The sequence below is a fragment of the Branchiostoma floridae genome, chromosome 3 (genome assembly GCF_000003815.2).
Source record: "Branchiostoma floridae strain S238N-H82 chromosome 3, Bfl_VNyyK, whole genome shotgun sequence".
NCBI classification, from domain to species: Eukaryota; Metazoa; Chordata; class Leptocardii; order Amphioxiformes; family Branchiostomatidae; genus Branchiostoma; species Branchiostoma floridae.
The window spans coordinates 6,299,708-6,315,373 of record NC_049981.1 but is presented as its reverse complement, the minus strand read 5'-3'; the positions used below and the strand labels follow the sequence as shown (position 1 = coordinate 6,315,373).

At 41.6% G+C, this 15,666-nt stretch overlaps 1 protein-coding gene across 1 annotated transcript in view; it reads left to right on the top strand.

The window, feature by feature from the left end:
- LOC118412101 (signal peptide peptidase-like 2B) overlaps positions 1 to 15,270 on the top strand; it is a gene marked incomplete in the record, with an annotated part of 26,682 nt that extends 11,412 nt beyond the window's left edge. Inside the window, 12 exon segments of the mRNA XM_035814733.1 lie at positions 3,181 to 3,317; positions 3,936 to 4,138; positions 4,662 to 4,755; positions 5,344 to 5,457; positions 5,865 to 5,946; positions 7,265 to 7,339; positions 9,392 to 9,448; positions 9,873 to 9,969; positions 10,338 to 10,415; positions 11,253 to 11,407; positions 13,896 to 13,907; positions 14,964 to 15,270. Coding sequence (XP_035670626.1) covers positions 3,181 to 3,317; positions 3,936 to 4,138; positions 4,662 to 4,755; positions 5,344 to 5,457; positions 5,865 to 5,946; positions 7,265 to 7,339; positions 9,392 to 9,448; positions 9,873 to 9,969; positions 10,338 to 10,415; positions 11,253 to 11,407; positions 13,896 to 13,907; positions 14,964 to 15,236 — 1,377 coding nt within the window.
- Positions 15,271 to 15,666: the final 396 nt, after the last annotated feature.

The following is a 15,666-nucleotide window of genomic DNA, read 5'->3' as shown; positions in this document are numbered from 1 at the left end:
TAGATCATACATGTTTCTTCACAGAGAGTAGTGTCTAGTAAGATGTCATTTGTGTATTTGTATTACTTTAAGTGGGCACCCTAAGGAGATCCGAGCCCCAAATTAAAGGACTGCAAGGACGCATGTTTTTAGCAGTGAGAAATTTTTAGCCAGCCCAACTGATCTCAATCGTTGGGCTGATGAAAGTTTATTTGTAACTGAAGGAATAAGCAGATAATTATGACAGCCAGGCACTAGGTCAGAGGTACACAGTCCTGGGTTCTAAGTGGTATGGTTGTATATCAACGGGAAACTTCGGAGGAATTTCATTATTATTATGAAAATCTCTTATTCATATTTTTAAAATCCTCTTTAAAGTCACAAACGATAGTGGTAGCAAGGTTCAATCATCTAGTCACTGTTGTTGTTTCCCCTCCCCAGTCCCTGGGAGCAGACCTGGAGGTGTCCATGTACAAATGTACTCCCCCCCAGAGCCCCTGATGGAGTATAACCTGATGTAGTTTTCTTGTTTTCCCTCCCCAGTCCCTGGGAGCAGACCTGGAGGTGTCCATGTACAAATGTACTCCCCCCCAGAGCCCCTGATGGAGTATAACCTGATGTAGTTTTCTTGTTTTCCCTCCCCAGTCCCTGGGAGCAGACCTGGAGGTGTCCATGTACTCCCCCCTGGAGCCCCTGATGGAGTATAACCTGATGTAGTTTTCTTGTTTTCCCTCCCCAGTCCCTGGGAGCAGACCTGGAGGTGTCCATGTACTCCCCCCCGGAGCCCCTGATGGAGTATAACCTGATGTAGTTTTCTTGTTTTCCCTCCCCAGTCCCTGGGAGCAGACCTGGAGGTGTCCATGTACTCCCCCCGGAGCCCCTGATGGAGTATAACCTGATGTAGTTTTCTTGTTTTCCCTCCCCAGTCCCTGGGAGCAGACCTGGAGGTGTCCATGTACTCCCCCCCGGAGCCCCTGATGGAGTATAACCTGATGTAGTTTTCTTGTTTCTCCCTCCCCAGTCCCTGGGAGCAGACCTGGAGGTGTCCATGTACTCCCCCCCGGAGCACCTGATGGAGTATAACCTGATGTAGTTTTCTTGTTTTCCCCTCCCCAGTCCCTGGGAGCAGACCTGGAGGTGTCCATGTACTCCCCCCCAGAGCCCCTGATGGAGTATAACCTGATGTAGTTTTCTTGTTTTCCCTCCCCAGTCCCTGGGAGCAGACCTGGAGGTGTCCATGTACTCCCCCCCGGAGCCCCTGATGGAGTATAACCTGATGTAGTTTTCTTGTTTCCCCTCCCCAGTCCCTGGGAGCAGACCTGGAGGTGTCCATGTACTCCCCCCCAGAGCCCCTGATGGAGTATAACCTGATGTAGTTTTCTTGTTTCCCCTCCCCAGTCCCTGGGAGCAGACCTGGAGGTGTCCATGTACTCCCCCCCAGAGCCCCTGATGGAGTATAACCTGATGTAGTTTTCTTGTTTTCCCTCCCCAGTCCCTGGGAGCAGACCTGGAGGTGTCCATGTACTCCCCCCCGGAGCCCCTGATGGAGTATAACCTGATGTAGTTTTCTTGTTTTCCCTCCCCAGTCCCTGGGAGCAGACCTGGAGGTGTCCATGTACTCCCCCCCGGAGCCCCTGATGGAGTATAACCTGATGTAGTTTTCTTGTTTTCCCTCCCCAGTCCCTGGGAGCAGACCTGGAGGTGTCCATGTACTCCCCCCGAGCCCCTGATGGAGTATAACCTGATGTAGTTTTCTTGTTTTCCCTCCCCAGTCCCTGGGAGCAGACCTGGAGGTGTCCATGTACTCCCCCCCAGAGCCCCTGATGGAGTATAACCTGATGTAGTTTTCTTGTTTTCCCTCCCCAGTCCCTGGGAGCAGACCTGGAGGTGTCCATGTACTCCCCCCCGGAGCACCTGATGGAGTATAACCTGATGTAGTTTTCTTGTTTTCCCCTCCCCACTCCCTGGGAGCAGACCTGGAGGTGTCCATGTACTCCCCCCCAGAGCCCCTGATGGAGTATAACCTGATGTAGTTTTCTTGTTTTCCCTCCCCAGTCCCTGGGAGCAGACCTGGAGGTGTCCATGTACTCCCCCCCGGAGCCCCTGATGGAGTATAACCTGATGTAGTTTTCTTGTTTCCCCTCCCCAGTCCCTGGGAGCAGACCTGGAGGTGTCCATGTACTCCCCCCCGGAGCCCCTGATGGAGTATAACCTGATGTAGTTTTCTTGTTTCCCCTCCCCAGTCCCTGGGAGCAGACCTGGAGGTGTCCATGTACTCCCCCCCAGAGCCCCTGATGGAGTACATGTATAACCTGATGTAGTTTTCTTGTTTCTCCCTCCCCAGTCCCTGGGAGCAGACCTGGAGGTGTCCATGTACTCCCCCCCGGAGCCCCTGATGGAGTATAACCTGATGTAGTTTTCTTGTTTCCCCTCCCCAGTCCCTGGGAGCAGACCTGGAGGGTCCATGTACTCCCCCCCGGAGCCCCTGATGGAGTATAACCTGATGTAGTTTTCTTGTTTCTCCCTCCCCAGTCCCTGGGAGCAGACCTGGAGGTGTCCATGTACTCCCCCCCGGAGCACCTGATGGAGTATAACCTGATGTAGTTTTCTTGTTTTCCCCTCCCCAGTCCCTGGGAGCAGACCTGGAGGTGTCCATGTACTCCCCCCCAGAGCCCCTGATGGAGTACATGTATAACCTGATGTAGTTTTCTTGTTTTCCCTCCCCAGTCCCTGGGAGCAGACCTGGAGGTGTCCATGTACTCCCCCCGAGCCCCTGATGGAGTATAACCTGATGTAGTTTTCTTGTTTTCCCTCCCCAGTCCCTGGGAGCAGACCTGGAGGTGTCCATGTACTCCCCCCCAGAGCCCCTGATGGAGTATAACCTGATGTAGTTTTCTTGTTTTCCCTCCCCAGTCCCTGGGAGCAGACCTGGAGGTGTCCATGTACTCCCCCCGAGCCCCTGATGGAGTATAACCTGATGTAGTTTTCTTGTTTTCCCTCCCCAGTCCCTGGGAGCAGACCTGGAGGTGTCCATGTACTCCCCCCCAGAGCCCCTGATGGAGTATAACCTGATGTAGTTTTCTTGTTTCTCCCTCCCCAGTCCCTGGGAGCAGACCTGGAGGTGTCCATGTACTCCCCCCCAGAGCCCCTGATGGAGTACATGTATAACCTGATGTAGTTTTCTTGTTTCTCCCTCCCCAGTCCCTGGGAGCAGACCTGGAGGTGTCCATGTACTCCCCCCCAGAGCCCCTGATGGAGTATAACCTCATCGTGATCTGGCTCATGGCAGTCTTTACTGTAGGGGTGGGGGGGTACTGGGCTGGGACGGCCAAGGGAAAGTAAGTATGCTTCATGTTCATATCTCTAGCTGTCTTAAGAAATAACTCTGGTTTAGGTTAAGTTGAGAAATCCAAATATCTATTCACTTGTTCTAGATTCAATATCCCAAAAGTGTACTGTTTTGAGACTATCAACCAAAGTTTCACTGACTTCTTCTATTGTTCAGTGCATGTATGTATTTCATGTAACTGACGTGACCTTGAACCTTGAACGGAGTGACCAACTGGTAGTCTCGCGAGAGCACAAGACTAGGTCTGAGACTTGGTCCAAGATCTATGAAAGTCTCAGATGTAGTGTTGTACTCTCAAAATTTGTTGGTATGTGTTTATGCTTTTGAAAAGAGTCACTGATTGAAGGGTATTATTTATTAATTGAATCTTAGATAGCATCACAGATATTATGACTGCTAGCCTCACTAGTAAACACAGATCAAAGTTGTCTGCATCTTGTGTTGTCTGTATAAACCAGTTCCGAAAAAAAATAGATCTTGTGTATCAGTAAACGTAATGTACATGTAGCTGTTTAATTTCCTGATTATAACCTTTGGCTAGTTGGGTAGCCCTGGCTGTATTTTTTACTAATCACATCCTAATAATTATCACTCTATGTCTGAACAGGAAGAAGCATAAGAAGAGGAGACAGTACACAGCAGAGGATGGGGAGAGAGATGGGGATGGGGATGAGGAGGAGGAGGTACCACAGGAGGAGGAGCAGGAGCAGCTCATCGAGACTGTGGAGATCTCTCCCAAGTTCATCGCCATCTTCGTCTTCATGATCTGTGCATTGCTGCTGCTGCTCTACTTCTTCTACAACTACTTAGGTCAGATTTGGGGCTTTCTCTTTATGTAGCTGTTATAAAACTGTTAATCAGAATTTATTTAATATTGTGTTACACACACAACTGTATGTCTTGAAATCTCTGATTTTTGTGCTTTTTAAGATTGGAAAAAATCTTAGTAAAGACAGTCACTCACATGCATGCACAGATACATACAGTGAGATTGATGGAAAGACGCACAAGAAGACGGATAGACACACACAAAGACAGACACACACACACACACAGAGACAGACACGAAAGACAGATAAATCAGATAAATCTAGATAGGCGCATGCAGATAAGAGGAAAAACAACCCCAAAACAAAATTTCTGGTCTAGATATTGGAGGGTTTTTTTTTGCACAATGAGTAGTGTCTCTTACCTAGTATTATGATCTCTGTCAGACATCTTCCTCAGAGCTTCTGACTTCTGACAGACTTGTCAAAACTGAAGATGAAAAAGATTTGAGATGAAGTTTTTCAAATATCCCTCCTAATATCGAAACTGGTCTTATGTTCTCCAGTGTACGTTATCATCTTCATCTTCTGCTTTGCGTCAGCGACTGGTCTGTACGTGTGTCTGCTGCCCCTGGTGCTCTGGTTACCAGGAAACTGCAGGTTGGGACTCTGTGTTTGTTTGTCCTAAGTCTCTAGTCTCTTCTTTTTTTAGAGCAACTGAAAGACTGCCTTAAGCTTACAGGTAACGGTCGGTCGGTCGATCGAGAACATCGTCAGATGCCAACACGGGAAGCATGCTGGACCCTCCTTCTCCTCTCCTCGCTATCCTTCATCAGTGAACGTAGTTGTGCTAGGTTGATGATGTACAAGTTTCCTTGGTAGTGGCTAGACATAGTCTTTTCAGCCCTCACACACCAGACCATACTCTTTAGGAAATGTGGTGGTCTCTTTAACAATGTATGACTTATTACTCCTCAAAGTTTACACAGGAATGTCACATCTGTGTATGTGCAGCCCTTTTCTGCTATTGTGCAAACATACATCTGTTGGGATCAAAGTTCTTTGTTGCACATGACCTCACGATTAAAAAAAAAAGAAATTCCTACTTAGCTTTATGAGTTAGCAACGATCTGATACATGTATGTAGACATTGGATAGGTAAGGATTCAATCACATGTTCAGTCACTGTGCTAGTAGACCCCTTGAATTTCTGGAGTTGACTCGTATTTCTTCATTTTTTCCCTGTAGAATTCCAGAGAACAAGCTGCCTCTGTTGAAAAAGCGCCCCCGTGTGAAGACCATCATCCTTGCAACATGCTGTCTGACAGTCTCCCTCATCTGGTTCATCTTCAGAAAAGAACGGTAGGAATAAGCCCCTTTTCTTGTCTTAAAGTCACAACTCAAAGTAGTGCCATAAAATGTTGTTAAAATGAGCAGTCACAATTTGAAATGTTTGCTTACTAAAGTACTGTATGTGTAGTAGAGCTCGCCAGAGTGAGTGAGTGTGAGTAGACTGGTACAGCTAATATGAATGGCAACTACACTCCTGACTTCGATATTAGTGCCACCTTCACAACTATCCAACTAGTTTCACTTCAACAATTACCACAGTCATGGTTTCCTCGCTAGTGTCACTTCTACATTTAGTACAATCATTGGGTGAAAATTGATATACACGCAGATGTCATCCATAGAATTTACTTAATACAAAGGTTAATAATGTTCGAAGACAAGTACGTGAAGTTAACTTTGTGTCTTATATCTGACAGTTGGGCATGGATTCTCCAAGACGGCCTAGGGATAGCTTTCAGTATCTACATGCTCAAGACAATACGTCTGCCGAGCTTCATGGTAAGGACCTCAAAAGTTTTGAGAAAAAGCAGTTAAGCCTTTGCTTAGTGACCACCTTTGCATGTGGCCTGGGTACCATCCGGAAAGTAGTTCGCTCCGACGTTCATTTAATAATATACAATATACAGTCGCTTCTAGCTCTGATGTTCACTATACACTATATACAGTTGCATCTCTGTGTTTCCGTCTGGGAATGCGGACCATCTTGACGTCTGGAATCGTCCAACTTTTGGACGCAGGCACTGTTTGGTACCCACATATAAGCGAATTATGGATTGAATTCAAGCGCTCGTTTGAACCGATGTTCGAACACCGGAGAGGCCCACCTATTCACTTGCGGGAGGTCCTGTCATGGAACCAGCGCTCTAGAACCCATTCCTGATTTGCTCATTAACTGATTTTACCACCAAACGGTTTGAATGTCCAAGTCTCCAGACGGACAGTAGAAGCGAACATAGGAGCGAACTACTATCCGGATGGTACCCGGGCTACTTTGTATGATGATCATCTAGTAAACGTAGCTAAATTGTTCTTCTTGCTACTGACACAAGCATAAAGAATCCTATCTATACATTATGTAGTAACCACCTGTCCACTGTTACAAATTTTAATGGTCACTTATAGACAGGTTTGACTGTACAAAGACATCTTAGTGTAAAATTGCATTTGTACTTCAAAATCACAAAGGCAAGAAAGTCTAAATTTGATTCATCTTCATCTTTATTTTCAATATTGCTGAATATGCCTTATGCAATAACTGCTTTAAATTAAAGTTTAATCTCCTGATATATTTAATTGCATGCATGGAAAAGTGAAATGCTGTCAAAACATGACACTCGTTTCAAGTCATGTTGACCAATCTTAATTGTACATTCAATTTGTATCATATATTTCAAATGTTCTCAATGAAAGTAAGAAATGTACATTGCTTTACAGTACATCAGGATTTCAATTGGATATCTCTGCTTTTGCACTTAATCTAACTTGAATATTGTATGCTTGTTTTCTGAAACTCGTACTACACATTAATCTACTTCTCTTGTAGACTAAAGCTGTTTTCTGAATGTAATGATAAATGAAAAGTTACTTAGTAACTGTAATGTATCGTAGACTTCTAAAGTAGACTTCTACTTTTTCTCTTACACTTACAAAATTGTAGTCTACAATAGACTAGTAGACTATGATGTCTAAGTACAACAGTTTCAAAATAGAGTAAAGTGGCCTACATTCTATAATGTACATCATTCTACATGTAACATTTTACACACACATGTTCCTTCCTAAAAGACAAAGCATGACCGTGAGTTTCTCCCTGCAGGTTTGCACGATCTTGTTAGCAGCGTTGTTTGTGTATGATATCTTCTTCGTCTTCATAACCCCACTTCTCACCAAGGTGAGTCCAGTAGTCAAAGCACATGTGGACAGGTCTGCTGCCATCTCAGAAGGGAAGAGAGGGGAAGAGGGGAGAATTCAAATTTCTTTCAAACCTCAAAATTTCAAAACAGAAAATTATAGAAAAATACTTTTATCTCTGGATTCAAGTTGATTTCAGAGTGTTCTTTGTATTAATTTTTTAAAGATGTACCTTATTCTTGGGAAATTTCTTGTTTTAGAATCTTAGAATTGATAAGATACTTTCTTTTACCTTAAAATTGATGATACTCTTTGTTATAAGAATGTTGGAAAAAGTCAGAATACCATTAGCAAATGTAAAAGCTTAAAGTTCAATGCCTTTTTTAAAAGCCATTAAAATGAATTTTAAGTCCTTTTTGTTTTAAAAAGCCATTTGCAACTTTTAAGGTTCCATATTGATATGGAACAATTCCACGATGTTGTACAAGACATATTATTTTTCTTGATATACAAAATTTAATATTGTCAGACAACTCTTCCCAAATTTTTCTTGATGAAAAAATGACATCGCCACATAAACACTGCTCTTTATTTTTGCTTAAAAGGTTTAGCTCCCCCTTCCACCCTCTCCTCCCTGAGCTGACAGTGGACTTGCCCGTTATTTTATTTTTTCCTTCTCGGTTGTCACACAGGCTTGTACGATCTTTTGCTGCTCCCTCCTTGTCTGTGACGTGTTCTTTGTCTTCATTATCCCTCTTTTCGCCAAGGTGAGGCACCAAATTCCTCCGTTTCTTTCCCTGACTCTTCCCAGGGCTCTCTCCAGCCATCCTCCTCCAGCTCAACCTGTTAACTTTGTTAGAAAGAATTCAAACCTTTCCCACACTTTTCAGTGCACAAAGGTGGTGCCCATCTGTTTTATAGCCCTTGGGCCACATAGGCTGCTTGAAAAGGGGCTAGTCAAGTGGTAGTGGGTTGTGTTCAACAGTTTACTAGTAGTGCGTTTACCCGAAATTTGCTGCTCAGGACAAACAAAAACCCCACCAAAAATCAAAAACATTTTGTAATTATCATCAATTGCCAGAAAGGCCATTAAAAATTTGCCCTTCAAAATGCAGGAGATAACATTTTAAAAAGTGGGAAAAAAAATTAATTGACCCACAGACCCTTTAAATTCCTCTCGCCTTTGATGCTCGATATAGAAATTTGCTTTCTCAAACTGAAAGGAAAAACAAAAAATCTAAAGCTGGAGAAAGCCCTGCTTTAACCACCTGTTAATCTTTTGTTTGTGTTCTTTTCTCCAATTTTACTTTGTGGATTTCTCATTGCCCTCTTTGAGGGGAACGTTTGTGAATGTTGACAAAAACGTTTTGTTATGTCAAAGAACAGTGTTTTGTGACTGTGTGCAGAAAAGTAAGTTGTCTTTGACAAAAGTTTGTACTGTGACGGTCATAGAATGGAGGGTGCACCAAGGATTGTTTGCTGCCAATAGTATGTGTTTTATCTTATGTAAGCCCACACCAATACAATCGGTTGTTTATCAGATTTAGGAAATAAGTTCTGTTGAACTAAATGAAAATGGTGACACAAAAACTGATTCTGAGGGGAAAGTTTTTGTTTTGCTGCAAATAGTATTTTAAAGTGAAAATTAAATACACTGTTAGCTTTGAGTTTCCTTCCAACCCTTTGTTTTCAGTTTTTTGTTTCTAAATCTTCACTTTTGAATTTCCAAGAACTAAACAAATATATTGGAGTGGTCTTAATTTGTTATGATGGCCAAAAATATACAAAATCGTGTGTTAAAGATGTTTAACTTTAGTGCAATATTAGTGAATGAGTGTATTTATGTACAAAATACAGCTAACCACAAGGTAAAATTTTTCCGTTTTGCATCATGATTTTACTGTAAAGATGTGTTATTATAAGAGATTCTGTCTAGTTTAGTTTAGTTTTGAACCAATTTTTTTAAATTTTGTGCAGCTATTATAAGATGCCAGGTTTTCCCTGTTTCTGTACCTAAGGTTTCTACACATGTAAGTTACATGTATGCCGATGTGTTAATTGACAGTTGTTTCTGTCCATGTATTTCACCCAGAGTCAGACCAGTGTGATGGTAGACGTTGCCACAGGACCTGCTGATGCCACAGAGCAGGTAATTTTCTTCTTATAATAAGCTTCCGTCAGTCCTTTTTTTTATGCCTCCAGTGCATGAGATATAACGTTTCCTTCAACTTCAAGCAATTGTATACTTAGTGAATGTCATTGTTGTGATTCTTGAATATTGTAGAAGGCATTTTTCTAGCTTTAGAGTGAGTAAGAAGCCTTCATCGATAAAAGCTACTTTAAGTGTTAGCTTTAGACAAAACTTGGACTTGGAGTTAGATATGCGAGGTTTTTCAGTTTGATATGTAGCAATTCTTGTGTTGCTAAAAAATGTATGTGATACACTGGCAAAGTGTGTATACCCAGATGCATGTACATACATGTTTTATTTTACATGTAAGCTCCCTAAAACATTTTGCCCTTTGTCCTTACATGACTGACCCTTAACCTTTGCCCTTTGTCCCTTACCCCAGATCCCGATGGTGCTGAAGGTTCCCAGTCTGAGACATTCCGGCTCAGCCATGTGCAATCCTTACTCACTACTGGGGTTCGGGGACATCCTGGTTCCAGGTGACTATGGCATGATTGCACTTAGTCCATCTACATTTACTGTCTCAGACTGTCTCAGTCAGTTGCAATCCCTTCTAATGCTAAGGTCTCATTTTGAAAAAAAAGGGGCCCCTTTGAATTTGGCTGACTGTTTTCCTGCACTTTCTGGCGACCCCTACGTGTCTCCTTGGGACACCCTATGGCTACCAGGCAATTTTGATCCATGACCGGGTCTCTGGATTATTTTAACTTGCAGTTAAAATCAACCCAGGAGCTAGCAACAAATAAATTGAAAGCACCTCTCCAGACTATCTAGATCTGTATTTAAAATCATCACATTTGCTCATATTTGTTGTTAAGATTGTATGTCCTTTTTTTTATCTCCACAGGTCTCCTCATTGCATTCTGCAAGTATTTTGACACCAAGATTGGAAGCTGGGGCATCTATTACCTCGCAACACTAGTAGGTAAGTCTGGAAATTTGTCTCAATGGTCGCTACATCAAGTCTATGAAGCCACAGCATTGCCCTAGTGGTAGAATACTCACTTTGGCTGCTGTATACAGTGTGGTTTTAATCTGAACCATACCAAAAAGCACCTACACCGGCTACTGTTGGTAGTAATCACTAAAGAAAGATATTCTGCAACTGTTGTGGCCAGGATTTTTAACAAACAAACAAATGAAATGTCCTAAGTCAGTTCCTGTTCTGCTGTTGTTGTGACAGTTAACAAGCCATCTCTACTGTCAGCTTTTTGAAAATAATGTTTCGAATTGTTGTTGAATGTGTGTGTGTTCATGAAGAACGCCCAGCCTGCACTGCTGTACATCCTCACTTTGTGTTTTTGTTTCCCACCACAGCGTACAGTGTCGGAATGATCATCACGTTCTTCGCGCTGGTGTTCATGAAGAACGCCCAGCCTGCACTGCTGTACATCCTCACTTTGTGTTTTTGTTTCCCACCACAGCGTACGGTGTCGGAATGATCATCACGTTCTTCGCGCTGGTGTTCATGAAGAACGCCCAGCCTGCTCTGCTCTACCTCGTGCCCTGTACACTACTCACTAAGTGTTTTTGGTTCCCACCACAGCGTACGGTGTCGGAATGATCATCATGTTCTTCGCGCTGGTGTTCATGAAGAACGCCCAGCCGGCGCTACTGTACCTCATCACTAAGTGTTTTCTGTTTCCCACCACAGCGTACGGTGTCGGAATGATCATCACGTTCTTCGCGCTGGTGTTCATGAAGAACGCCCAGCCGGCGCTACTGTACCTCATCACTAAGTGTTTTCTGTTTCCCACCACAGCGTACGGTGTCGGAATGATCATCACGTTCTTCGCGCTGGTGTTCATGAAGAACGCCCAGCCTGCTCTGCTCTACCTCGTGCCCTGCACGCTCCTCACCGCCACCTTCGTGGCCTGTCGGCGCGGAGAGATCCGCCAGTTCTGGCGGGGAACCACGGTGAATAGAAACGTTCACGCTCTCAATTTCCGCTCTCCAGAAAAACGCTGTTAGACGTCGGTGGTGTGAATATTGAAACACTGGTTACTTTACTTTTGGAAAGTCATTTTTTTTACTGATCAAAAGCTTTAGGTTGAAGTTATGGTTAACAGTTTTGCTTGTATTATAAAGCTTGACATTTCATCCTTATTTGAAAAAGCAATAATTCTTCCCATTATTCAAGGTCTTTGCATTTCTGTTATCAAATTCTTGTACAGCTTGCGCAGTTTTGACCGTTAATTATTTACAAATCTAAAGCAATCAGTGGTTTAAACAAGAGCAGTTAAAGTTGATGTCCACATGGGGATTTTATATGGGATTTTCTTTCTTTTTCTTTCTCATAGATGAGATTAAAAGATTGTTTTGTACATGAGAATAGAGTGCATGGAACAAAGAAAGCTGAAATCTGCTTGAAGGCTTGGCTAACATTTCATGATTTAGTTCCAGAAATACATAGGTTTTTGTCTTGAACTTCTTACCTGGTATACATTGTACCTGCAAGACTTAGCATGTTTTCATATGGAAAAAATGCAGAGCATTTGAAACAAATTTTTTTCAAGCCATGTCTTGATCAATGAATTTGCAGTATGGTATCAAATTTATCTGAACAAAAAAGTTGTTAGTCCATTGTAACAACCTAAAATGTATTTTGCGGTTTGCGATCTTCAGTCATTATATTATTAAGCTTTGCGGAAATTTCAGCTGGATACAATTGTTACGTCAATCCCCACGTAGACATCAGCAGTGACAGATATTATTTCCTTTTCCTTTCCGCATGCGTAGTGAAGAATCGGCATTCTGTGTGATGTGAAAACGGTCCACATACGGTTTTGCTTTTCTGTTGTTTCCAGTCTGGCAAGAAAAGTTCCTAAGGAAGACTTTTCTGCAGACTTTCGGTGAGGAGCCAAGCTACGGGGGTTTTTCTGAGAGGACAGACAACAGAACCAAGTTTCCAACAAACCTAACTCAGTTCAGGAGCCTTCTCCACAACTTGTTTTCCAAGGCCAGACAAGTTTCTTTCCTTCGTTCTCAAATATTTGAAAGAAAATATCTGAAAAAACTGAACACATAACTAGACAATTAAACATACAGAAAACACTGTACCTCCCTTTTTAAGGAGTTAACAATGAAAACGAGGGCCAGAAAGTTAAGAATTTATTACACTGTCTTCATTTTAACAACTTGCTACTTGGGTGTAAGGTTTTTAATCTGGTGAAAGAAGTATATATTTCAAAGCTTTTTTCAAAGCTATTACAAAATATGTTCTTTCCTAGAAAGGTACAATCAGTTTTATTCAAATCATTTTGCAAAATTTAATTCTAAAGAAGGCACTTGACAACTGACTGGTTTGTTGGAAATGAAGTTTCATAAACTAAGACATTTTTAACAAGTACTGATATTTTAACTTTGATCCAATAGACGTTTATAAAGCACACTTCCATTGTTTTGTAGTAGTGTTTTATCTAGCAATGTTGCATGATCTTTTTTTTTGCTTGTTTTGCACTGAAGGTTTCCTTACGTATGAGGTACAAGAAAGAAGGAGTGTTACTAGAGGATCAAGTATGTATCAAATTACAACATGGGCTCAAATTACCATTCTGGACAGTTTCTGCACTATCCGGGAATCCGTCCTATTCTAGCTCGGTTTGCTTTTTTGATCACTAATCCCAGCAGTATAATTTGACATGTATAGGGTTGTCTTTATATTTATCCCACTTATTGTTTGGTAGCCTACATTGTTCATTGTAAAATCTCTCATTTTTAGCTTACAAAAATGTATTTTCATCAGATTTTCATGTTTTGAAGTTCAAATTTTTGGGTGAATTTTTTGCCGGAAGAAAATTACCGTCTATGGACATACATTGTTGGCACAGGTTTCGGAGACCTTTTGATAGTCTAAGAGAAAACATTTCCATTGGGATTTGTGCCTGAAATTTACTTTTATTAGAAATAGTTATTATAGAAAATTAGAATCGAATGAGTATTCCTATTGGTGCTGAGTTACATGATGCTAGTATTAGTTACTGAATGGTAAATAAAATGAGGTCTAAAAGGCATTCGGAAATTCAATCCCTGTTTTATCGCTTCTTTGAAATGTTTTATTTCCAAAATCAAGAAAATGAAGACAAACTTTGCAATGAGAACAGAAGCTAGTTGAGTATTCTGCGTAGAAGTGATCTTTGATGCAAACTGGAGCTGAAATAGGATGGATTCTATGAAACTATTTCTGTACAATATTTCCTCTCTATTTGTTTCAAGTACATTCTACTGTCACGGAGTAAAAGCACTTTCTTCTACTGTCACGGAGTAAAAGCACTTTCTCTGTCAACCTGTGCACTTTCAATTGTTGATGTTGTTCTTAGCACAAATTCCTTCCTTCTACATTCTACGTGTTGTTTCCACATCTTCTTGACATGTGTCTTAAACTTCTTTTCCATTGTCCTCAAAGGTGGAGAAGAAGGTGATTTCTGCTATTCCCTTATAACAGTTTCTGTCTTTTCTTGTAATAGTACATTTGTATATTATGTTACATGTAGATAGCACATGTATATATTACAAAATGTAGGACTACAGGCAAAGACTGTGTTTAATGTTGATTTGTGAACTAGGACTTTGCTATGCTTAAAACAGAGGTGAACTTAGGATTTAACTACGAGTATGGTCAGTCATCAATATCATCATCAGTATGGTCAGTACTGGCCAATGAAAGACATAGAAATGTTAGGTTACCGTATCAAATTAACATAAATCAGAAAACTGTAGGTTGAGATTGATTACTAGTATGTCCAACAAAATGCTCTTAAAACAAAGAATAGAGCTCAAAATGATATTACACTCTGAAATAACGACAATGCTGCCACAGTATTACTTTATCAAAGTACATGTAGATGCTATAGAGCTAGTTGACACATCATAATTTAGATTGCTTATGATGTATAAGATTATTGTTCTCTCCACAATGTAACATCAGACCTCGGAAATACAAAAGGGCAAATTTGTAAATCTAATTAGTTAAGTTCTAAAATGTAACAGTGAAACATTGGCAACTCTGTCTTCCTGTTCCCCTATATGCTCTTAGATTAGAAACTAGAGAAATAGGTTGCACAGTGCTAATTTGATTGATATCGTGGTAGAAAAATGATTTCTTCGGAATACTTGCAGCAAACCTCAAATTACAGTACACTTAAATAATTAAGGAAAATTTTCTAGGACGGACTGTACCAATCAACATTGTTAAATGGTAAACATTCGGCACCTTGCAGTACAAAATAATCCATTCTCTTGAGAGTCAGATGTTTCAGATAGTGTCCACATTTTTTATCATTTACACTCATTCACAGTCACTGCTGAAAGGTAGTGAAAGGATGCAATCTAAAATGTTAAACTCTTTCAATAATCTGTATATGTTGCATTATCTATTTTGTATTACGTAACATTCAGTATTGCTAAGCATCACTGATTACTTCCCTATCCTCTGTACTATTAATCTTCTCCTACCATCTTGTCTCTCCTTCAGGATGAAGAAGACAAACTACAACAAGACGAGGAACAGGGAGGAACGAGGGAAGGAGAGAGAGAAGACTTAACGAATGAGGAGGAGGGAGCAGTGGGTGGGGAAGCAGAGACAACGCCAAAAACGACAGACACAAACGGCCAAAACGACCCCGACGCAATCTTACCATACGCCGGGTCACCGGTACAAGAACAGAGGAGCCCGCAACGGTCAGCGTTGGCGAGATCTAGAGGCCCGCGCAGTCCCAGCTCAAAACATGTGACTATACAAACTTAGGAACGGTAGAGAGTTGTGGCAACGCTTTCTTGTGTCTTGTAATCAGTGCTACATTGTTGTATGTATGCAGCTGTGAAACAGTGAGATTGTGTACAGTGGCGTGTATGTCTGTATATTTGAAGGTTTAGGGGTGGAGCTACATGTACATTGTTAGGTTGTGTTGAAGGAAAAACGGTACCTGTGTTAGTACATTGTACAATTACGAGGGATATCAATAAGTTCTCATCCAGAAGTAATAAGAACCCAAATTTCGACGCACAACTTTGTAGTATGAAGCTTTTTATCAATATCCTCATTGCAGGCATTACCTAGGACTTTCCTTTTGACATCTTTTTGAAAATCAGTTGATATGTGGCGAGAAAAATACAGTGAATTAGCCTTAGAGTAAATTGTGATCAGACATAGTGGTCGAGATCCCCGTGCCATAAAT